The sequence below is a fragment of the Macaca fascicularis genome, chromosome 3 (assembly GCF_037993035.2).
Source record: "Macaca fascicularis isolate 582-1 chromosome 3, T2T-MFA8v1.1".
NCBI classification, from domain to species: Eukaryota; Metazoa; Chordata; class Mammalia; order Primates; family Cercopithecidae; genus Macaca; species Macaca fascicularis.
The window spans coordinates 158,545,321-158,564,724 of record NC_088377.1 but is presented as its reverse complement, the minus strand read 5'-3'; the positions used below and the strand labels follow the sequence as shown (position 1 = coordinate 158,564,724).

The 19,404-nt window shown below is 39.2% G+C and overlaps 1 protein-coding gene across 50 annotated transcripts in view; it reads right to left on the bottom strand.

Annotated features, from left to right (window-relative positions):
• Nucleotides 1–19,404, bottom strand: part of ST7 (suppression of tumorigenicity 7) — a 277,720-nt gene that overhangs the window by 113,497 nt on the left and 144,819 nt on the right. For 45 of the 50 annotated variants that reach the window (XR_012432804.1, XR_012432806.1, XR_012432805.1 and 42 more), the window contains one exon: nt 1,049–1,208. Coding sequence is in view for 35 of the 50 variants with exons in the window: in XM_074035840.1 (XP_073891941.1) it covers nt 1,049–1,208 (160 nt within the window). In the remaining 15 variants the exon portion in view is untranslated. Of the gene's footprint in view, nt 1–1,048; nt 1,209–4,294; nt 4,398–19,404 lie in introns of all 50 variants that reach the window. The other 5 variants (XM_074035857.1, XM_074035856.1, XM_074035855.1 and 2 more) reach the window with 1 other exon arrangement.

Here is a 19,404-nt window from a genome sequence, read left to right as displayed (position 1 = left end):
ATACTACAATAAAGCCATACTTTAAAAAATCACAATGTAATTTGATAAGTGTTGCTAAAGGTAAAAATATTAAAGATTAACAGAAGTAGAGAGATAGTGTACAGACTATCAGAGAAGGCTTCTCAGGAGGTGACATTTGATTTGGATAGTGATTTGGACAGATGAATAAGGGAAAAGGGAGACTTGTAGGCGGAGTGTCATGAGAAACATGGCATGTTCAAGAAATAAAAATTGGCTTCATGTGACTAGAAAATAGGACATATGGGAAAGGGACTGGATTGTGACAGAAGCCAAAGTTGGCTAGCAGCTCATGCTGTGCTAAGGAATCCGAACCTGGGTCTTATCTTCAGTGGAATGGGAACCAATGATACCTTTTAAGTAGAGGAGTGATGTGATCAGATCTAGTTAGACACAAGATTCTGCCATTATCGTGGAAGAAAATGAATCTATTCACTGAGGTTTGAGAAACTATGGACAAGGAAGCTATAGCATCAGGTTGGGAACACTGACCTAAGTGACTGTTGGTTAAGTCAAATGTGAAAAGCCCGGCACAGTGGCTCACGCCTGTAGTCCCAGCACTTTGGGAGGCCAAGGCGGGCAGATCACTTGAGCCCAGGAGTTTGAGACCAGCCTAGACAACATAGTGAAACCCCATCTCTACAAAAGGTACAAAAATTAGCTAGGCATGGTGGTGCACACCTGTGGTCTCAGCTACTTGCTAGGCTGAGAAGTAGGAGGATCACCCGAGCGTAAGAGGTGAAGCCTGCAGCAAGCTGAGATCATGCCACTGCACTCCAGCCTGGGTGACAGGGCAAAACTCTCACATGAAAAAAAAAAAAAGGGTAAAATTCATAAGATAAGCATTTCCTTTCCCTAGGATATTTATACCCTCCTTCTCTGATACAGGTTGTCAACTCCATGGGAGAACTGCATTTTTCTCTGAAGCCTAATGTTTAAATAACAGCATTCTTACTCTCTTAGCATGAGTAACAATAATAATTTAGTAAGAGCGAGCAAATAATATTGCAAGCTGAAGGAAATTCCATACCTGAGACACTTTGCCTATTAGAATCGGAGTCCCCGTTACTGGAATTAGAATTGTTGGAAGAGTTGTTGTCAACCCCTCCCAGAAGGGGGCGCAAGTGGCTTACTGAGACTTGTTCAATGAATGAAGTTCCATACTTGCGAAAATACCACCATTCAAATATCTAAAACAGAAAAATAAGCGTGTTTATGGTCCCTGTTATCATTTATGACTTCTGTACACATGCCCACAAAACATGTTACATTTACTAATTCTATCCACCTTAAGTACATTTTACTTCAAAAACTGTTTATTCTAAAAATTAGTTTTTAGTAAAATTAATAATAACATTTAAAATTCTCAGTGTGGTTTTCTCTGCTTAATACTGGTTTCAAAAAACTATAATATCAATCATGGATAAAAGAACACTGTTAAGAACTGCTCAATATAATTTTTCTCCAAATTTGTATATAATATTCAAATAACAAAATCACCATAGATGAAAGACAATTCCAGAAATGTATATAAATAACTCAGTTTTTGAAATATGGCTTATGAAATATTCCAGTTCTTTGCACTTTATATTCTGATAAAAACCATACCTGTGTAAAATGCTTACGAGCAAAATCGGGGAGGGGAGGTGGCGGAGGTGTTTGGTAAGACCTCCTTAAGGAAATACTGGTTTTACAGAACAAAAGAATGAGATGTATCCCATTTCCCACATGGATAACACCCAGCCACTGAGGTTCAGCATTATCCCACTTGCAGAGAAGTGCTTTATAAACACAAGCATCTGTTGTACACCATTAATGTTTACTAGTTCACAAGCCTACTAATTGTTATGTACTGTGAATTACAAAAGGGAAAAGAAATAACTTTCAGTAATGAAAGAACAATGATGCTTATATGATTAGACTGAAGTCAGGACTTCCTAAGCACTGGAAAAGCAGTGACCTCCCCCAACACTTCTTACCTGGGCTCTCTGCCTCTCTACAGTGAACACTTCCTACCACTGCTCAAAGTGGCTCTCTCCCACATCTTTTTCTCTCCTCCCTGATTGGGGGTTTCCTTAGGCAGTCACAAATCATTCCACAGAAGAAATTTAAGAATCAATCATATCCCAGAGTCTCATAGGATAGCTACATTTTTATAACATAAAATGTGCAATTAACATAGAATTACTTTTATCCTTACTTATTCCATAAAAACAAGATTATCTACTCTGGAATGGACTTTGGGCTATAATTTTAAAACTGATGTTTTCTCTCTTTTGTTCTATTAAAGATTTCTAAAAAGATATAAGGAACATTTATGAACGACCAGAAGGAAGTATCAATCCAATGAAACGTTTCCAATCCTATAACAGGACACCTTGATTTAATCCCAGGGAGTTACTCTTTTTGACTATAGGTTGAGTAGCCCTTAAATGAAATGCCTGGAACCAGAAATGTTTTGGATTTTGAGTATTTTTAGATTTTGGAATATGTGTATCACACTGGTTGAGCATCCCTAATCCAAAAATCCAAAATCCAAAATGCTCCAATGAGCACGTCCTTTGAGTGTCATGTCAGCACTCAAAAAGTTTCAGATTTTGGAGCACTTAAGATTTTGGATTTTCAGATTTTAAAGTGCTCAACCTATCGTGAATTATCACATGTTAAAACATCCAAGTATTTTCTCTGGGCAGAGAGGGGAGAATATACTAGAAAGTTAAGAAGGGACAAGACTAATCTGTAACATTTGGAATGACTAGGAATGGGATTTTGCATAAAGGAAGAAAGTTCAGGAATGATAAATTTACACACCATGGATCTAGAAGGGAGTCTAGAAGGGATCTAGAAGGTGAGTTATTATCTGAACATTAGTTTCTTCAACTGTAAGTGGAAATCGTATTTATTGTTTATCTCAAGGGTCCTCAATTTTCATACTAACCCCATGTAAAACACCTAAGTCAGTGCCTGCTGCAGTTGGTTGTCAAAAGTAATAGCAAAGCTGCCATTTATTATGTTAACGATGCACATCCCTTCCACGGGCAGCACACCTCACATGCTACCATGAGGCACCCCTCTTTATGCCAGTCTACAATTCAGGTTAGTACAGCATTTTGCCTGTTACTAGACCGTTGGTAGAAAGTACTGGAAATCATCATGACAAAGGGTACTGCTCACTGTACAGTCCTGACCACTAAACAAGGCTCTCAATAGATTCATGGCTTTGCCTTTATTAGAAGAGAAGACTCCAAAGGACCCAGAAAATTATTTTCCCCAAGTCATTTTTCTGCTTTCCATATTGTGCTGCTGGAGCACCTGCCAGTCCTAAGTTCACTGATTCCATCACACAGCACTACATGTTCCACACCAACCATAAGCAGTGCTCCAGGATTACAGACTTGGCCCCTGCCACTACAAGTCTATGTCACAGATCCATAATACCTCTCACAGGCTCCTGACATGCCTGTACCCATCACACACACACAAACCCTGGCTTTCTTCAGATTTCTCAGTTCTTCCAGCAGAACCATAAAGTGTCAGTGCTACAAAGGACCTTAAAGGTCTACATAGAGTCCACTTACAGCTGCAGAATGAGAACTACCCATCAACGTAGAATGACCTGACCAAAGTCTCATAGCTAATTAAATAGTCACTCAGCCAGAAGCCCCTGCTCTCTGTCACTATCTTACCAAGGCCCTGTAACAAGGCTTTTTATAGCTCCCTTGCTTCATGTAAACAGACAGATGTAGCCTATCATTCCTTTTTTCAAATCTTTACTTCCAAGTGCCCTCTGACACTGTCCCTTTGCGCTTTCCTAGTTATAAAAACCAATCCAGAAGTAGTCTATCAACTGGGACCAGATTACTCATCCTAAGGTAAAAATGACTTGTATTAACTGGACATTTGCTTTGTAATAGGTGATAGACCTTCGACCCAGTATTTCTAATGCAGTAATAACAGACCTGAGTGAAGACTGGGTTATTCATGCAGCTGTTCGGGGAGGAAAAGGAGGGCCTTCTCAGGTCTGTCATATCCCTGCAATATTACAGCCCCTGTGTGTACAGAGAACACAAGTACAAAAATGGACCTCTGCTGTGTACAAGGGACACTAGAATAAAAAAGGACCCTGTCCTTCTAATAAATATTGAATGAACAACTAGTAAAGAAAGAAGGGAATAACTCAAAACCTTCTGAAACTTCAAACATAGTGTCCTCATCTAGGGTCTTAACATTAAAATCTTTCCCTTATTCTGAATCATGTCAGGCTTTAGGCGATTACCTCACAGTATTTTAAAAGAGCTGCACAGATCCAAATGGGCAGATGGTGTTATTTAATGCGCACATATTCGGTGTCACTTTGAATTCTTTTCCCTGGTGCATACCTACAATGTAAACAGCAGAGCTCTCATAAACAAATTTAGATTTTAAAAGTACTTCTTGGACATGCTAGTAGCTCAGTGGGCCTGTCACAGTGGAACAAAACAGTTTTTAGTCTGACAGATCACCAAAAAATTAAAATACAAATATGCATTTCATAGTTTTAAAAACCTCTCCTGTGCTTTTTTCCTATTCATGCTCTTCCCCTAAGAAGGTCAGGTAAGATGAGAATAAAAAGTATCAAGCGGGTTTGGGATTTAGGAAGTCAACAGGGACCTTACCATTTAGTTTAAAGGCAAAACCCCTTTAAACTAGATAGCTGGGCTATGCGACCTTGGTTGCTTTTCTTGATTCCTTGGGGATTAGCTTTCTAATGTGTAAAATAAGATTATTGTAAGCATTCAGTTAATGTTGGACAGAGAGACGGAGAGAGAAAGGGAGGGATGACTAGAAGACTGAATGGAAGGATAGTTGGAAGGTTGACTGGATGGATGATAAGGGCTGGTCTGGTTAATGTAATGGGAGATTGTCTAAATAAACAACAGGATCAATAAAAGATTTTGTGTTCATTTTGTTTTTTACGAAAAAGAGGGGCTCACACATATTTGTGCTAGGGGAAAAGAATCCAGTGGAAAGAGAGAAACTGATGGTGGGAAACAGTACAAATTACCCAGAGACATGATGCCAAGTAGGAAGCATATCTATTCTGCCTTTTAAAAGTAACCCACCGGCCGGGTGCAGTGGCTCACGCCTGTAATCCCAGCACTCTGGGAGGCCGAGGTGGGCGGATCACCTGAGGTGAGGAGTTCGAGACCAGCCTGGCCAACATGGTGAAACCCCATCTCCACAAAAATACAAAAATTAGCCAGGCATGGTGGTGGGCACCTGTCATCCCAGCTACTCGGGAGGCTGAGGCAGGAGAATTGCTTGAACCCAGGAGGCGGAGGTTGCAATGAGCCAAGATCGCGGCAGTGCACTCCAGCCTGGGTAACAGAGTGAGATACCGTCTCAAAAAAACAACAAAAAAAACCAACCACTTCTTGCTCTAAGATAGGAAGAAAGAGAAAGAATGAACAGGGGGAGACATTCTATTTTGGAAAGTAGAGTGTGTTATGAGCTGTTTCCCAGGCTAGAAGGCAATAACCGGATAAAAACTGGGTGACACTGATCTCAGTGGAGATGCAGGGAAGGTTTATCTTCTGGGAATAAGGGAGGTGGGGACGGAATTGGGAATGAGGGCTGAGGAAGTGGTTTGGACCTATATCTTGCAAGGCAGAAGGGCCAGAAGCTATACTCAAGGCCCATATCATATTTAAAACAAAGATACTTTGGCAAGGACCCAGTTACCAATGCCCAGTGAGTTCCTTCATTATTATTTGACAGAAGCAGAGAGGATAGCCAAGGAGTACTGGGGCTGGGAGCTGGGGGCAGAGACCCAGGTTTCCAGCTGCCCTAAGCTTCAAACTTGTCTCATGTTTACCTGCAGGGAACAAAAATCTGGCAAAGGAACAATAAACAAGGCCCTTCCATCAATCTTGCAGACCTAAAAGCCTTTGCTCAAGATGCCTAGATTCTTCCTATCCAATAAGTCCTCCTCTTCTTTTGAATTGCATATTCTGTATATAAAACACTTCATGCGTCAGGAATTTCCCTATGCCCTATTATCACACTCAAAAATGCCTCCAGATTTCCACACAGCAAAAGCATAGTAATTCCACACCAACGCCATTAAACCTGTGGGAAATCGAAAGATGTCAAAGCTTGAAATTGGCTAAGTGCTTGTTAAGAATTACAATGATGTCACAGGAGGATAGATACAGTGATGGTAGAGGCTGAAGAAGGAATATGAAACTTTATGGCAGTCTACTCCTAGATAGAAAGATTGCCAAACCAACACCTGCTCTAAGTCTTCAAAAATATATCTGGTGGTAAACAGTTTTTTTGTTTGTTTGTTTTTGTTTTTGTTTTTGGCAAAAGGGGATTATCTGGGCTTAAGAAGATAAACCTAGGCAGTTGGCATGTGTTACAGTAATACCTGTAACATTTTTAGTTTCTTTTTTGATCCTAAAGTATATTCTTTTTACCATATTGACTCTTACAAAGTCCTTCCTAATTCCTTATGACAGATAAAACTTTTTTTTTTTTTTTACATTCTTGGTTTCTGTATATTTTGTTTAGGAATATGGAATAGCAACCGAGTGGGTTTTGGCCTCCTGCTTCCTAGATCTCAGTCAATCCCTCCTCAGCCACCTGTTCCCCTAAACAGTTGCAGGGGCCATGTAAACTGGCATCCTGCCCTTCCACCCGCCTTTCTGGCCACCTGTTGCCAAGACTTTAAGAAAACACAGGGAAGTAAGGCTCTCTTCAAGGTCAACAGCCAATGGTCCATCCCCACCTCAGTGTCTCTAAGTTCACAGGACGAGATTTTCCACCGCAGCATTAACTACTGTGGCCTAAAAGGGAGGGTAACTCTCCTGAGCAAAAAGCCATGGAGACCACTGAGAATTGGGAAAAGCCAGCCTGTGTCATTCACCCCAAGTCCTGCCAGCTGTCCTCCAGGTCCCTCCTCTAGAGATTCTAATTCAGTTAGTCTGGGTGGTGCTTGGAATGTATCATTTTAAACAAGTTCCCAGATAATTCTGATGCAGGCAGTTCATTCATTCATTCCTTGGATCTTATGTGCATTTGACAAATATTTTCTAAGTATTTATGCTGGCATTTTGTATACAGTAGTATACAAAAACACAGATATGGTTCCTGCCTTTGTGATGCTTCTATTCTAAAGAGAAAGAAGACAATAAATGATCACACAAATAAAATATAAATGTGCTAAGTACTGGTCTATGTTCTACGCTGGACAAATCTGGACTAACCCACGGCCAATTGGAAAAGGAAAAAATGTTTCCTCCAAAGAAGGTTGCAGTCTTCCTCCTCCCTCTTTCTTTTCCTTTTTCTTTTCTCTTTCCCTCTCCCCACTCTCTTTCTTATCTACCTGACCCACTTCTGTGTGTCTGTTAAAATGAAAATATCAACCGTTACACCCTGCTGCTATCCACCTTCCCAGGCAAACCTTATGAGAGGCAGAATGACGCTAGGGCAGAGTGGTGGAAATTTAAATGCTAGTCTTCACTCCATCCTTACCTAGCAAAGTTTCCTAGGTAAGTCACAAGTTTTCTGAATGCCTAGTCCTTAGGTCTTCACTGATTTAAAGTGGATTGCTTCTGAGCATTCTTGCTCAGCACTGCAACTACATGACTTTCAAGTCTCTCAATTTGTGCTGAAATGTAAGCTGAAAAAGCCAAAATGGCAGTTTTGTCCCTTTATCCGCCATTAGTTCATTCACCTTCTTCACCTTTGCCATAGCTTATCATTAATCTGTTCTACCCAAATGCTCATGTCCACAATCAGTCCACGACAGGTATCAATCTACTTTCTTTGCCTGACACGGGGTCTCCTGCAGAAGATCATTTACTTCCGTGGTGAACACAAGAAGCTGTAATCTGACAAGGTTAAATGAGCCTGTTTCCTCTCATTGTCTGCAGGCTCCCCAGCCATCTGGCCCTCACAGCATATCTCTCATTCTTTATTCTAGAGTCAAGAGGCAAGGTGCTTCAGAGATGACACAGCTTGACAGAGATGATGTGCTACTTCCCACCCCAACCCCCCAAGAGCCCTTGTAATCAAGTTTCCCTGCGTCTTTTTCCACTCTTTGTTCCAGAATCACCATCATTTTAGGTGATCCATATGCCTATCAATTAAAGTGCTACCTGAAGTGCAGTTCAAGTTCTTGAGATGGATGAAAAGGGGGTGAAAGGAGACACAGCAATCTTCAATTCCGCTCTCTTACTTTTGAATAAGAGGAGAAGGAAGGCAAGGTCAGAGAACTGGGTTTGAATCTCATGATTTAACTGCTATATAATCTTGGCCAAATTATTTAAACTTTGTGTCTCTTTATACTTAGCAATATAAAGACACTGGTCATACCTACCACTCAGAATTTCAATCAGAATTAAATGAAATAATATATGCAAAGTGCTTAATATAGTACACCTGGCATGGAGTGGTAACTCAATAAACAGATCTTTTGTTATAACTCATTCCTATTCAATTGTCATCTGCTACCACTTTCCCAAAAACACACTTCTTTTACATTTAATCCATGAACTAATTATTTTATTTATCATTCTGATTTTCTCCATTTCCTGTTCTTGATTCTGACTTTTAAAAATTATGCTCTGGATGCCTCTTAAAAAATCTCTGTTTTATACACACACACACACACACACACACACATATACATATATGTACATGTTTATCTATATACATATACACACATATACATATCCTCTATCCTATTAAAATGTGTATTGATCCCTGTATCCAATGAAATACATACACACACATTTTAATAGGTATATAGGAATCTATGTATAAATGTCAATGCAACATATAGAATTTTATGCATTCTATCACATTTTGAGATAATTAAGGCAAGCATTTTCTGCACATATCCACCTTCCACTCCCAAAAGCGAAGCAAAATCCAGAGATTTTCTACACTGAAATAAACACTGCCTGCAGAGGCTGGGCATGTCTTTGCTAGCAGATAAAAGACTAACTTGGCAGGTCTACACTGTGATGACAGGTGCAGTTCTTGTGGATGGAACTGGACTGGGATGGGAAGTCTTGTGCCAAGCAGACAGAGGGGTATCTTGAAATTCAGCAAGGGAAAAAGCTGGATGGATGGATACAGGCACAGGAACTAAAAGGGAAGAGTGAGCTAGATGGTATAACAAAGTCATTGCTAGCTTTCAACTTGTGAACTAAGAAGTATTAGGGATATCTCATAAAATATACACCTGTTTATTTTTAAACACATTGTATATTTTTTCAGTTAACTGACTTTTTCTTTACAGAGGAAATACCAGGGTTTTTGTTTGTTTTTAGCTCTCTTTTCCAAAGAAATTCAATTTAATTTGATAATTTCAGTCTCCAGCATAGAAACTGTGAGGCCCCCAAATAATCAATTTCCCCAGGGTCAGCCCTATACTTTAAATGTCCACGGTAGGCTCTTAGAACATTCTTAGGGGAGATCAGTTAGGTAATTGTCTCCCTAGGGCCAGGAAGCAAACTGCTAAGCACTTCCATGCACACAGCTATTTTGCAGGGCACCTGATCCTTTACCTCAATGCCACCTCTCCCTGAAATGCACTCAGCAGAAAAGGATAGTGGCTGAATAGAAACCTTACCCTGGGTTCATTTCGAGGTCTGGCAAAGCTGAGTCCCTAAATGCTAGGCATGTCAACAAGCTCTAAAGCAGGAGCCTAAAGCTGTACACACTGTAGTTACTTAGCTCTCACTACAGACCAGCATTTTGAGAGAGACCTTTCAAAATTTTCCTACAGGAGAGGTTTTCCTTTGCTCAAAGTTTCCTATTAGTCGGAAGTATCCTCTGCTTCCTGAGAATGCTGCAAGGCAAATGTACCATAAGATAGCCCAGCAATGATCATCCGGCTCAGCAGGGGCACAGAAAACCGCACCAGCCCAGATCTGCAAAGGTGGCCATGCTCTAGGGAAATCCCTTTATTGCTGTTGGGGCTTCACCATCTTTGAGTTAAAAAAGGAAACAAAGATTAGGCCTAGCTTACCAGAGTGAAAGGAAACAACCCACACTGAGGTAATTAATTTATAGCCTGTGAATCTACACCAAGCTACTGCTAGAATAAAGTCCAGACCTACCATTCGTACAGCAGGCTAGAAAAACGGCTGACCACGGAGGCAGTGAAATGAGTGACAGAGTGCAGGCTGTCTGCACAAGATGGCCTGGGTTCCAAGCCTGCTCCTCCATTGCTAGCTGTGTGACCTAAGGCAGGTTACTAACTGGCCTATTCTACCTACTGAGGCTATGCGTAAGTAAAAAGGAAACAATCAAGCAATGACCTTGTTGTACTGTGGGGAAGAGTAAATGAGTTAGCACGCAAAGTGCTTTAGATCAGTGCCTGACATCATCTAAGTAGGTAACAGTTTCCAGTGACCTTCCCCTGAGAGGAGGAATGTACAAACAAAAGCCTACCTTTCAGCATCAGAGTGAATTACTGGTTTCAGTATGAAATGGTATCCAGAAAAGTTCTTTTTTCCTATTTGTTCACTTAAAAAGTATTTCCAAGATGTTTTGAATGAAAATGTTAAAATATTATTGTAAATGTAAATGATAGTTATCCGAGGGAGACTTGTAATGCCTTCCCCTTCTCCCCCCACAAAACATATATGCTAAAAGATTGCCATGTTGTGGGCACATATTTAGTAAGAATTTACCAAGCATTTTCCCAGTCTGAAGTTGCTTCACTCTATTTAGGAATATTAAGGTAGGTTTTTAATCATAAAGGGATGCCGGATTTTGTCAGATGCTTTTTCTGTATCTACTGAGATGATCACGTGATTTTTGTTTTTAATTCTGTTCATGTGGTGTATCACATTTATTTACTTGCGTATGTTAAACCATCCCTGCACCCCTGGTATGAAACCCACTTGATCATGGTGAATTATCTTTTTGGACATGCTGTTGGATTCAGTTAGCTAATATTTTACTGAGGATTTTTGTATCTATGTTCATCAGAGATATTGATCTGTAGTTTTATTTTTTTGTTATATTGTTTCCTGGTTTGGGTATTAGCGTGATACTGGCTTCACAGAATAATTTAGGGAAGATTCCCTCTTTATCTTTTGGAATAGGGTCAACAGGATTGGTACCAATTCTTCTTTGAATGTCTGATAGAATTCAGCTGTGAGTCTGTCTGGTCCTGGACTTTTTTTGTTGTTGGTTAATTACCATTTCAATCTCGCTGCTTGTTATTGGTCTATTCAGACTTTCTATTTCTTCCTGGTTTAATTTAGGATGGTTGTATATTTCCAGGAATTCATCCATCTCCTCTAGGTTTTCTAGTTTATGCGTGTAAAAGTGTTCAAAGTAGCCTTGAATTATCTTTTGTATTTCTGTGGTATCGGTTGTAATATCTCCTACTTCGTTTCTAATTGAGCTTATATGGATCTTCTCTCTTCTTTTCTTGCTTAATCTCACTAATGGTCTATCAATCTTATTTATCTCTTCAAAAGAATCGGCATAGAAGGGACATACCTTAAGGCAATAAAAGCCATCTCTGACAAACCCACAGCCAACATTATACTGAATGAGGAAAAGTTGAAAGCATTTCCCCTGAGAACAGGAAAAAGACAAGGATGCCCACTTTCACCACTTCTATTCAACATAGTACTGGAAATTCTAGCCACAGCAATCAGACAAGAGAAAAAAATAAAGGGCATTCAAATCGGTAAAGAGGAAGTCAAACTGTCACTGTTGGCTGATGACATTATCATATACCTGGAAAACTCTAAAGACTTATCCAAAAAGCTCCCAGGACTGGTAAATGAATTCAGCAAAGTTTTAGGATACAAAATTAATGTACACAAATCAGTAGCCCTGCTATACACCAACAGCAACCAAGCTGAGAATCAAATGAAGAAATCAACCATTTTTACAGTAGCTATAAAAAAAAACCTTAGGAATACACTTAACCAAGGAGGTGAAAAACCTCTACAAGGAAAACTACAAAACACTGCTGAAAGAAATCACAGACGACACAAACAAATGGAAACACATCCCATGCTCACGGATGGGTAGAATCAACATTGAGAAAATGACCATACTGCCGAAAGCAATCTACAAATTCAATGCAATTCCCATTAAAATATCACCATCATTATTCACAGAACTGGAAAAAAACAACCAAAAAATTCATATGGAACCTAAAAAGAGCCTGCATAGCCAAAGCAAAACTAAGCAAAAAGAAAAAATCTGGAGATATCACATTACCTGTCTTCAAACTATACTGTAAGGCGACAGTCACCAAAACAGCATGGTACTAGTATAAAAACAGGCATACAGACCTGTGAAACAGAATAAAGAGTCCAGAAATAAAGCCAAATAATTACAGTCGACTGATCTTGGACAAAGCACAACAAAAATATAAAGTGTGGAAAAGACACCCTATTCAACAAATAGTGCTGGGATAATTGGCAAGTCACATGTATACATAAGAATGAAACTAGATCCTCATCTCTCACCTTATACAAAAATCAACTCAAGATGGATCAAAGACTTAAATCTAAGACCTGATACCATAAAAGTTCTAGAAGATAACATTGGAAAAACCCTTGTAGACATCGGCTTAGGCAAAGACTTGATGACCAAGAAGCCAAAAGCAAGTGCAACAAAAACAAAGATAAATAGATGGGACTTAATTAAAGTAAAAAGCTTCTGCACAGCAAAAAAACAATCAGCAGAATTAACAGACAATCCACAGAGTAGCAGAAAATCTTCATAATATACACATCTGACAAAGGACTAATATCCAGAATCTACAAGGAATTCAAATAAATCAGCAAGAAAAAAAAAAATCCCTTCAAAAAGTAGGCTAAAGGCTAGGTGCAGTGGCTCACATCTACAATCCCAGCACCTTGGGAGGCCGAGGCGGGTTGGTCACCTGAGGCCAGACCAGCCTGGCCAACATGGGGAAACCCTGTCTCTAATAAACACAAAAAATTAGCCAGGCATGGTGGCTTATGCCTGTAATCCCAGCTAATTGGGAGGCAGAGGCAGAATTGCTTTAACCCGGGAGGCAGAGGTTGCAGTGAGCCGAGATTGCGCCATTGCACTCCAGCCTGGGCAACAAGAGAGAAAACTCCGTCTCAAAAAAAAAAAAAAAAAAAAGTGGGCTAAAGACAAGAATAGATAATCCTCAAAAGAAGATACACAAATGGCCAAAAAAAAACCATGAAAAAAATGCTCAATATCACTAACGATCAGGGAAATGCAAATCAAAACCACAATGCAGTATCACTTTACTTCCTGTAAGAATGATTATAATAAAAAAGTTTAAAAATGGAATACTACTCCACCATAAAAAGGAATGAAATAATGGTATTTGTAGCAATCTGGATGGAATTAGAGATCATTATTCTAAGTGAAGTAACTCAGGAATGGAAAACCAAAAGTATGTTCTCACTCGTAAGTGGGAGCTAAGCTATGAGGACGCAAAGGCATAAGAATGATACAATGAACTTTGGAGACTCAGAGGAGGAAAGAGTGGGAAGGGAGTGAGGGATAAAAGACACAGTGTACACATTGGGTACCATGTACACTGCTCAGGGGATGGATGCACCAAAATCTCAGAAATCACCACTAAAGAACTTATTCACCAAATACCACCTGTTTCCCAAAAACCTATTGAAATAAAAATTTAAAAATAAAAATAAACAAGCTTTGAAAGAAAAAAAAAGAATATTAAGGTAGGAACATGAAGACTTAGGTTCTAGGCCTGGCTTTGCTATAGACTAACCACATGAGCTTAGATAAAACATTTCCTTTTCTTTCTTCTGTTAGTCTCGATTTTCTCTTCTGAAAAATGAATGGCTTAGGGATGAATGACCAAAGTCCCATCACATCAACAATCCCTGCTTTTTAAAATTGATATATAATAGCTGTACATATTTTCAGGGTATATGTGATAATTTGACACCTTCATGTAATATGTAAAGATCAAATCAGGGTCGCTGGAATATCTACTACCTTAAATTTATCTTTCTTTTCTTTGTGCTGGTAACATTCAAATTATTCTCTTCTGACTATTTTGAAGTATACAACAGATTGTTAACTATAGTCACCCTAGCAATCTGTCAAACATTAGGTCTTATTTATTCTATTTAACTGGTATATTTGTACCTATTAATCAATCTCAATCAGGCATGGTGGCTCACACCTGTAATCCCAGAACTTTGTGAGGCCGAGGGAAGAGTATTGCTTGAGCCCAGGAGTTCAATACCAGCCTAGGCAATATAGGGAGACCCCATCTCTACAAATAATATAAAAAATTAGCCAGACATGATGGCACGCACCTGTGGTCCCAGCTACTTGGGGGGCTGAGACAAAGGACTGCCTGAGCCCAGGAGGTCAAGGTTACAATCAAATGTGCAGTGTGCAGTACACTGCAGCCTGCATGACCTTCCCAGCCTCTGGTAACCACCAATCTACTCTGTATCATTGAGATCTACTTTTTAAACTCCTATATATGAGTAAAAATATGCAATATATGTCTTTCTGTGCTTGGCTTATTTCACTTAACATAAGGACCTCCAGTTCCATCCATGTTGCTGCAAATAACAGAATTCCATTCTTTTTTATCACTGAAAAACATTCCATTGTGGAATACTCAAATTCCAAAGAGAATCATTTACAAATTAATCTCTGTTCCCTGATCCAATCATTCTCCCTAGTAATCATGTATTTCCCTCAACAAAATTCCTCTTTTCCCCCTCCCACAACTTGTTTCTCCACCATAACTTGTTTTGCCAGGATCCAAGACCCTAATCTTTCTGTAACCTCAAGATCATATATAAGCTTCTTAACCCCATTGAGATATTGGGCAATCACTCTGTAGTTCTCCTGTGCACGTTAATAATAAATTTCTTACGCCTTTTCTCTTATTAATCTGTCATTTGTCAGTTGATTTTTCTGTCAACCTTTCAAGGGTGAAGGGGAAGTTTTCTGTTCATCTCTACAATATATACCACATATTCTTTTCCCATTCATCAATTGATGGGTACTTACATTGATTCTAAATTTTGGCTATTAAGAATAGTGCTGCAATAAACATGGGACTGCAGGTATCTCTTTAATATACTGATTTCCTTTCTTTTGGATATATATCCAAGTAGTGGAATTGCTGGATCATATGCCATTTCAACTTCTAGCTTTTTGAGAAACATCCATCTGTTTTCCATAGTGGCTGTACTGATTTACAATCCCACCAACAGTGTACAAGAGTACCGCTTTCTCCACATCCTCACCAGCTTCTGTTATATCCAGTTTTTGTTTTGTTTTGTTTTTTGAGACGGAGTCTCACTCTGTTGCCCAGGCTAGAGTGCAGTAGAACTATCTCAGCTCACTGCAACCTCTGCCCCCTGGGTTTAAGTGATTCTGCTGCCTCAGTCTCCTGAGCAGCTGGGACTACAGGCGTGTGCCACCACACCCGGCTAATTTTGTATTTTTAGTAGAGACAGAGTTTCACCATGTTAGCCAGGCTGGTCTTGAACTCCTGGCCTCAAGTGATCCTCCTGCCTCTGCCTCCCAAAGTGCTGTGATTGCAAGTGTGAGCCACTGCACCTACCATACCCCGTCTTCTTACAAAAATTTGCTGGGCATGGTGGCACATGCCTGTAGTCCCAGCTACTCTGGAGGTTGAGGCAAGAGAATCACTTGAAGCCATTCTAACTGTATTGAGATGATAGGTCATTGTGGTTTTGTTCTGCATTTCTCTGAGGATTAGCGATACTGAGCATTTTTTTCATATACCTGTTGCCCATTTGCATGTCTTCTTTTGAGAAATGTTTATTCAGATCTTTGCCCATTTTATAATTAGATTATTTGGGGATTTGCTATTGAGTTATTTGAGCTCCTTATATATTCTGGTTATTAATCTCTTGTCAGATGAATAGCTTGCAAATATTTTCTCCCATTCTATGAGTTGTCTCTTCAGTTCATTGTTTCCTTTGCTGTGCAGGAGCTTTTTAGCTTGATATAATCCCATTTGTCTATTTCTGCTCTGGCTGCCTGTGCTTTGAGGTCTTTCCCAAAAAATCTTTACCCAGACTATGTGTGGATTTATGTCTGGGCTCTCTATTCTGTTCCATTGCTACATGTCTGTTTTTACGCCAGTACCATGCTGATTTGGTTACTATAACTTTGTAAAATATTTTGAAGTCAGGTAGTGTGATGCCTCCAGTTGTGTTCTTTTTGCTCAGGATTGCTCTGGTTATTCAGGGTCTTCTGTGGTTCCATAAAAATTTTAGATTTTTTTTTTCTATTTCTGTAAAGAATGTGATTGGTATTTTGATAGGGATTGCATTAAATGTGCAAATTTATTTGCAGAGTATTGTCATTTTGATGATATTAATTCTTCCAGTCCATGAGCAAAAAATATCTTTCCATTTTTTGTGTGTCCTCTTCAATTTTTTTCCATCAGGGTTTAATAGTTTTCCTTGTACACATCCTTCACTTTTTTTTATTAAATTAATTCCTAGGTATTTTACGCTCTTTGTAGCTATTGTAAATGGGATTGCTTTCTTGATTTCTTTTTCAGATTGTTCACTGTTAGCATATATGTTACTGATTTTTGTATGCTGATTTTGTATCCTGCAATGTTATTGAATTCATTTATCAATTCTAACCATTTTTGGTGGAGGCTTTAGGTTTTTCTAAATATAAAATCATGTTGTCTGCAAACAGGGCTCACTTGACTTCTTCCTTTTTCAGAGTTTTCTCTTCTATAACCTGTCTCACTGAAACTGATCTCCCCTTTTCATTACTTTCTCTCATTATCTTCTGTCTACTCTTTGTCCTCTCTAGATATCATGTAATTCTCAATATATTAATACAGTTTCTTACTTAGCTCTAAATAGTAAGTATATTGCCTCCTAATGAAAATCTTTTTTAATTAATAAAGTTAGAAACCTTTGGAGTGAGAGATTCATTCCCATACCCTCAGCACTTACCACAATTTTTTCTGTGGTTTTCTAGCAAAACAGTTTCTGCTGGCTTCCCTCCACCAAATCCTCTCTCAGATTATTTTCCTCTGCCCTCAATCCCCTAGATTGAAGAGATTATCTAAAGCCTTTCTCTTCTCCATTCATTGCTCTAGGTCAGACTCAAATATTTTTACTATTTCCCATTTGGACAATTTATGTTGTTCCTCAACAGGTTAAGTAGAAGTAAATTTTTGAGGTTGTTCTCTGAAGCAAAGAGTTCGTGCCCCACCCCCCGACAAATGTGAAGACCAATGTAGGGCTGCTATATTCTTCTTTGCAAAGTAATAATAGTAAAATAGCACTACCATACACTATCACCATCATTTCAGAAGAACATTGTAACGTTAAAAAGTAAGAAGGACACAATCTCAGAATAAAATACAGTCCTTACATGGAATAAATTAGTGACCAGCTTTATAGCTTTATGGAGCCACTTTCTACAGGGTCTTTATTTTTCCCATGTCTCTAAAGAACAGGGAAAACTTCAGAGACACATACAGGTGAACTGATTAGTATTTAAGAGGTGACATGGTATAAATTATCACATATACCTTATTTCAACCAATTTTAAAGAGGAAGTTTAATATGCTTCCCCTCAACTTGGGTTGGTCTTTGCAGCCAGCATTGGGCTTTCTATTTGGATTTCCTCTTATCCAAAACAAACTTTTCATACCAGAAGTAGTTCTAGAGAAACAGAATTTTAAGGATAGATTTCTTTAGTTGGTTTTGGGGTTTCTGGAGTTGGCTGCTCAATATAATTAGATCCAAAAACGCTAAGGACTCTACTTCTAATACTGTGGAGAACACTGACCGTCCTTGGCATGAATTGTTTAGAGAGTTACGCAAAATAAATGCATTTGATACTCCTGATTCACCACTCTTGAGAGGCAAAGAGTTTAGCAACTCTACACATAATACCTTTGACCATATGTGGAGAAGCAAGGAATATAATGAAGTTGGTTGGTTGCTCCTAAGTTCACTGGACAAGGTCATGAAAGAAAACAATGAACTCAGGGATTCTAACTCCTGGCTCCAGAAGCACATACTGAGCCTCGAATCTTCTAAGAGTGCCCTTAGTGAGAGTCTTAGCTCCTGTAGAGAAACAGCTGGAAATTGTGGAAAATCAGACACAAGCTCTTATCATGTGAGTGGCTGATGTGCAATGAAAGGTACATGCTCAGGCTCGTCAGGTGTCTACTGTTAAAGTGAGGGCATTAACTGGAAAAGAGTGGGACCCTGCAACTTGGAATGGAGATGTGTGGGAGGACGTTTAACATCAACTTTAAACATCTCATGCCACAAGTTTAGCAATCCATATGACACAGCAAAGCAAGATGAACCTGGATGTCCTCTGCACACAAAAAGATCCTCCCCACACTGCCATCATCCCTCTCCTCTGTTTGCAGGTTTCTGTCCCTGCATACATTTCTCCCACCTTTTTACTGTGGCTCCTTACAAGCTCAAGCTTCTGAAATCCACCATTATTCTAGGTCCATTGATGCTCTTTGCTCCACATGTTTGCACCCTTCTCTAAAGCTTTTCTGTTTTTCTTCTGTCATCCATTTTTCTTAACATCAACTCTGTAAAATTTTTCTTATGCTTGTTTCTATAATAATTTAACCACAAGTATATGAGTACAGAGAAAAAAAGCTTTTCTAAAACCTCTTGCCTTAAAGGTCATTTAATTCTATTAGAGTCGTACCATTGAGTTTAGATGGTCCCCATTTGAGGCCACTAAAACTAACTACTTCAGGTGTTACGATTTAGCACATCTGCAACTGTTACAAAGATAAGGTAACAGAGCCATACAAATGATAATCATATTGCTTTTTGGCACGTTTGGGATTTTTTTAAAGGAAGCAACGCATAAATAAATGTAAATTTAGAAAGAAAAGAAGATGAAGGGGGGAAAAACCTTAGAATTGTCACAATCCATGTCAATACATTTTTTTTAAAAAGCTATATTTCTATTGATCTTGATTTTGCACAATATTCTATTTTGATGGTTTTATTTATTTATTTATTTTTGAGACAGAGTCTTGCTCTGTCACCCAGGCTGGAGTGCAATGGCGTGATCTCGGCTACTGCAATCTCTGCCTCCCAGATTCAACCCATTTTCCTGCCTCAGTCTCCGGGTAGCTGGGATTACAGGTATGCGCCACTACACCTGGCTAATTTTTGTGTATTTTTAGTAGAGATGGGTTTCACCATGCTGGCCAGGCTGGTCTCAAACTCCTAACCTCAAGTGATCCGCCCGCCTTCGCCTCCCAAAGTGCTGGGATTACAGATGTGAGCCACTGTGCCTGGCCCCATTTTGATGATTTTTAGTTGAACTGAGTTACATTTATTTTACAATATCTTAGATAGTAAAATC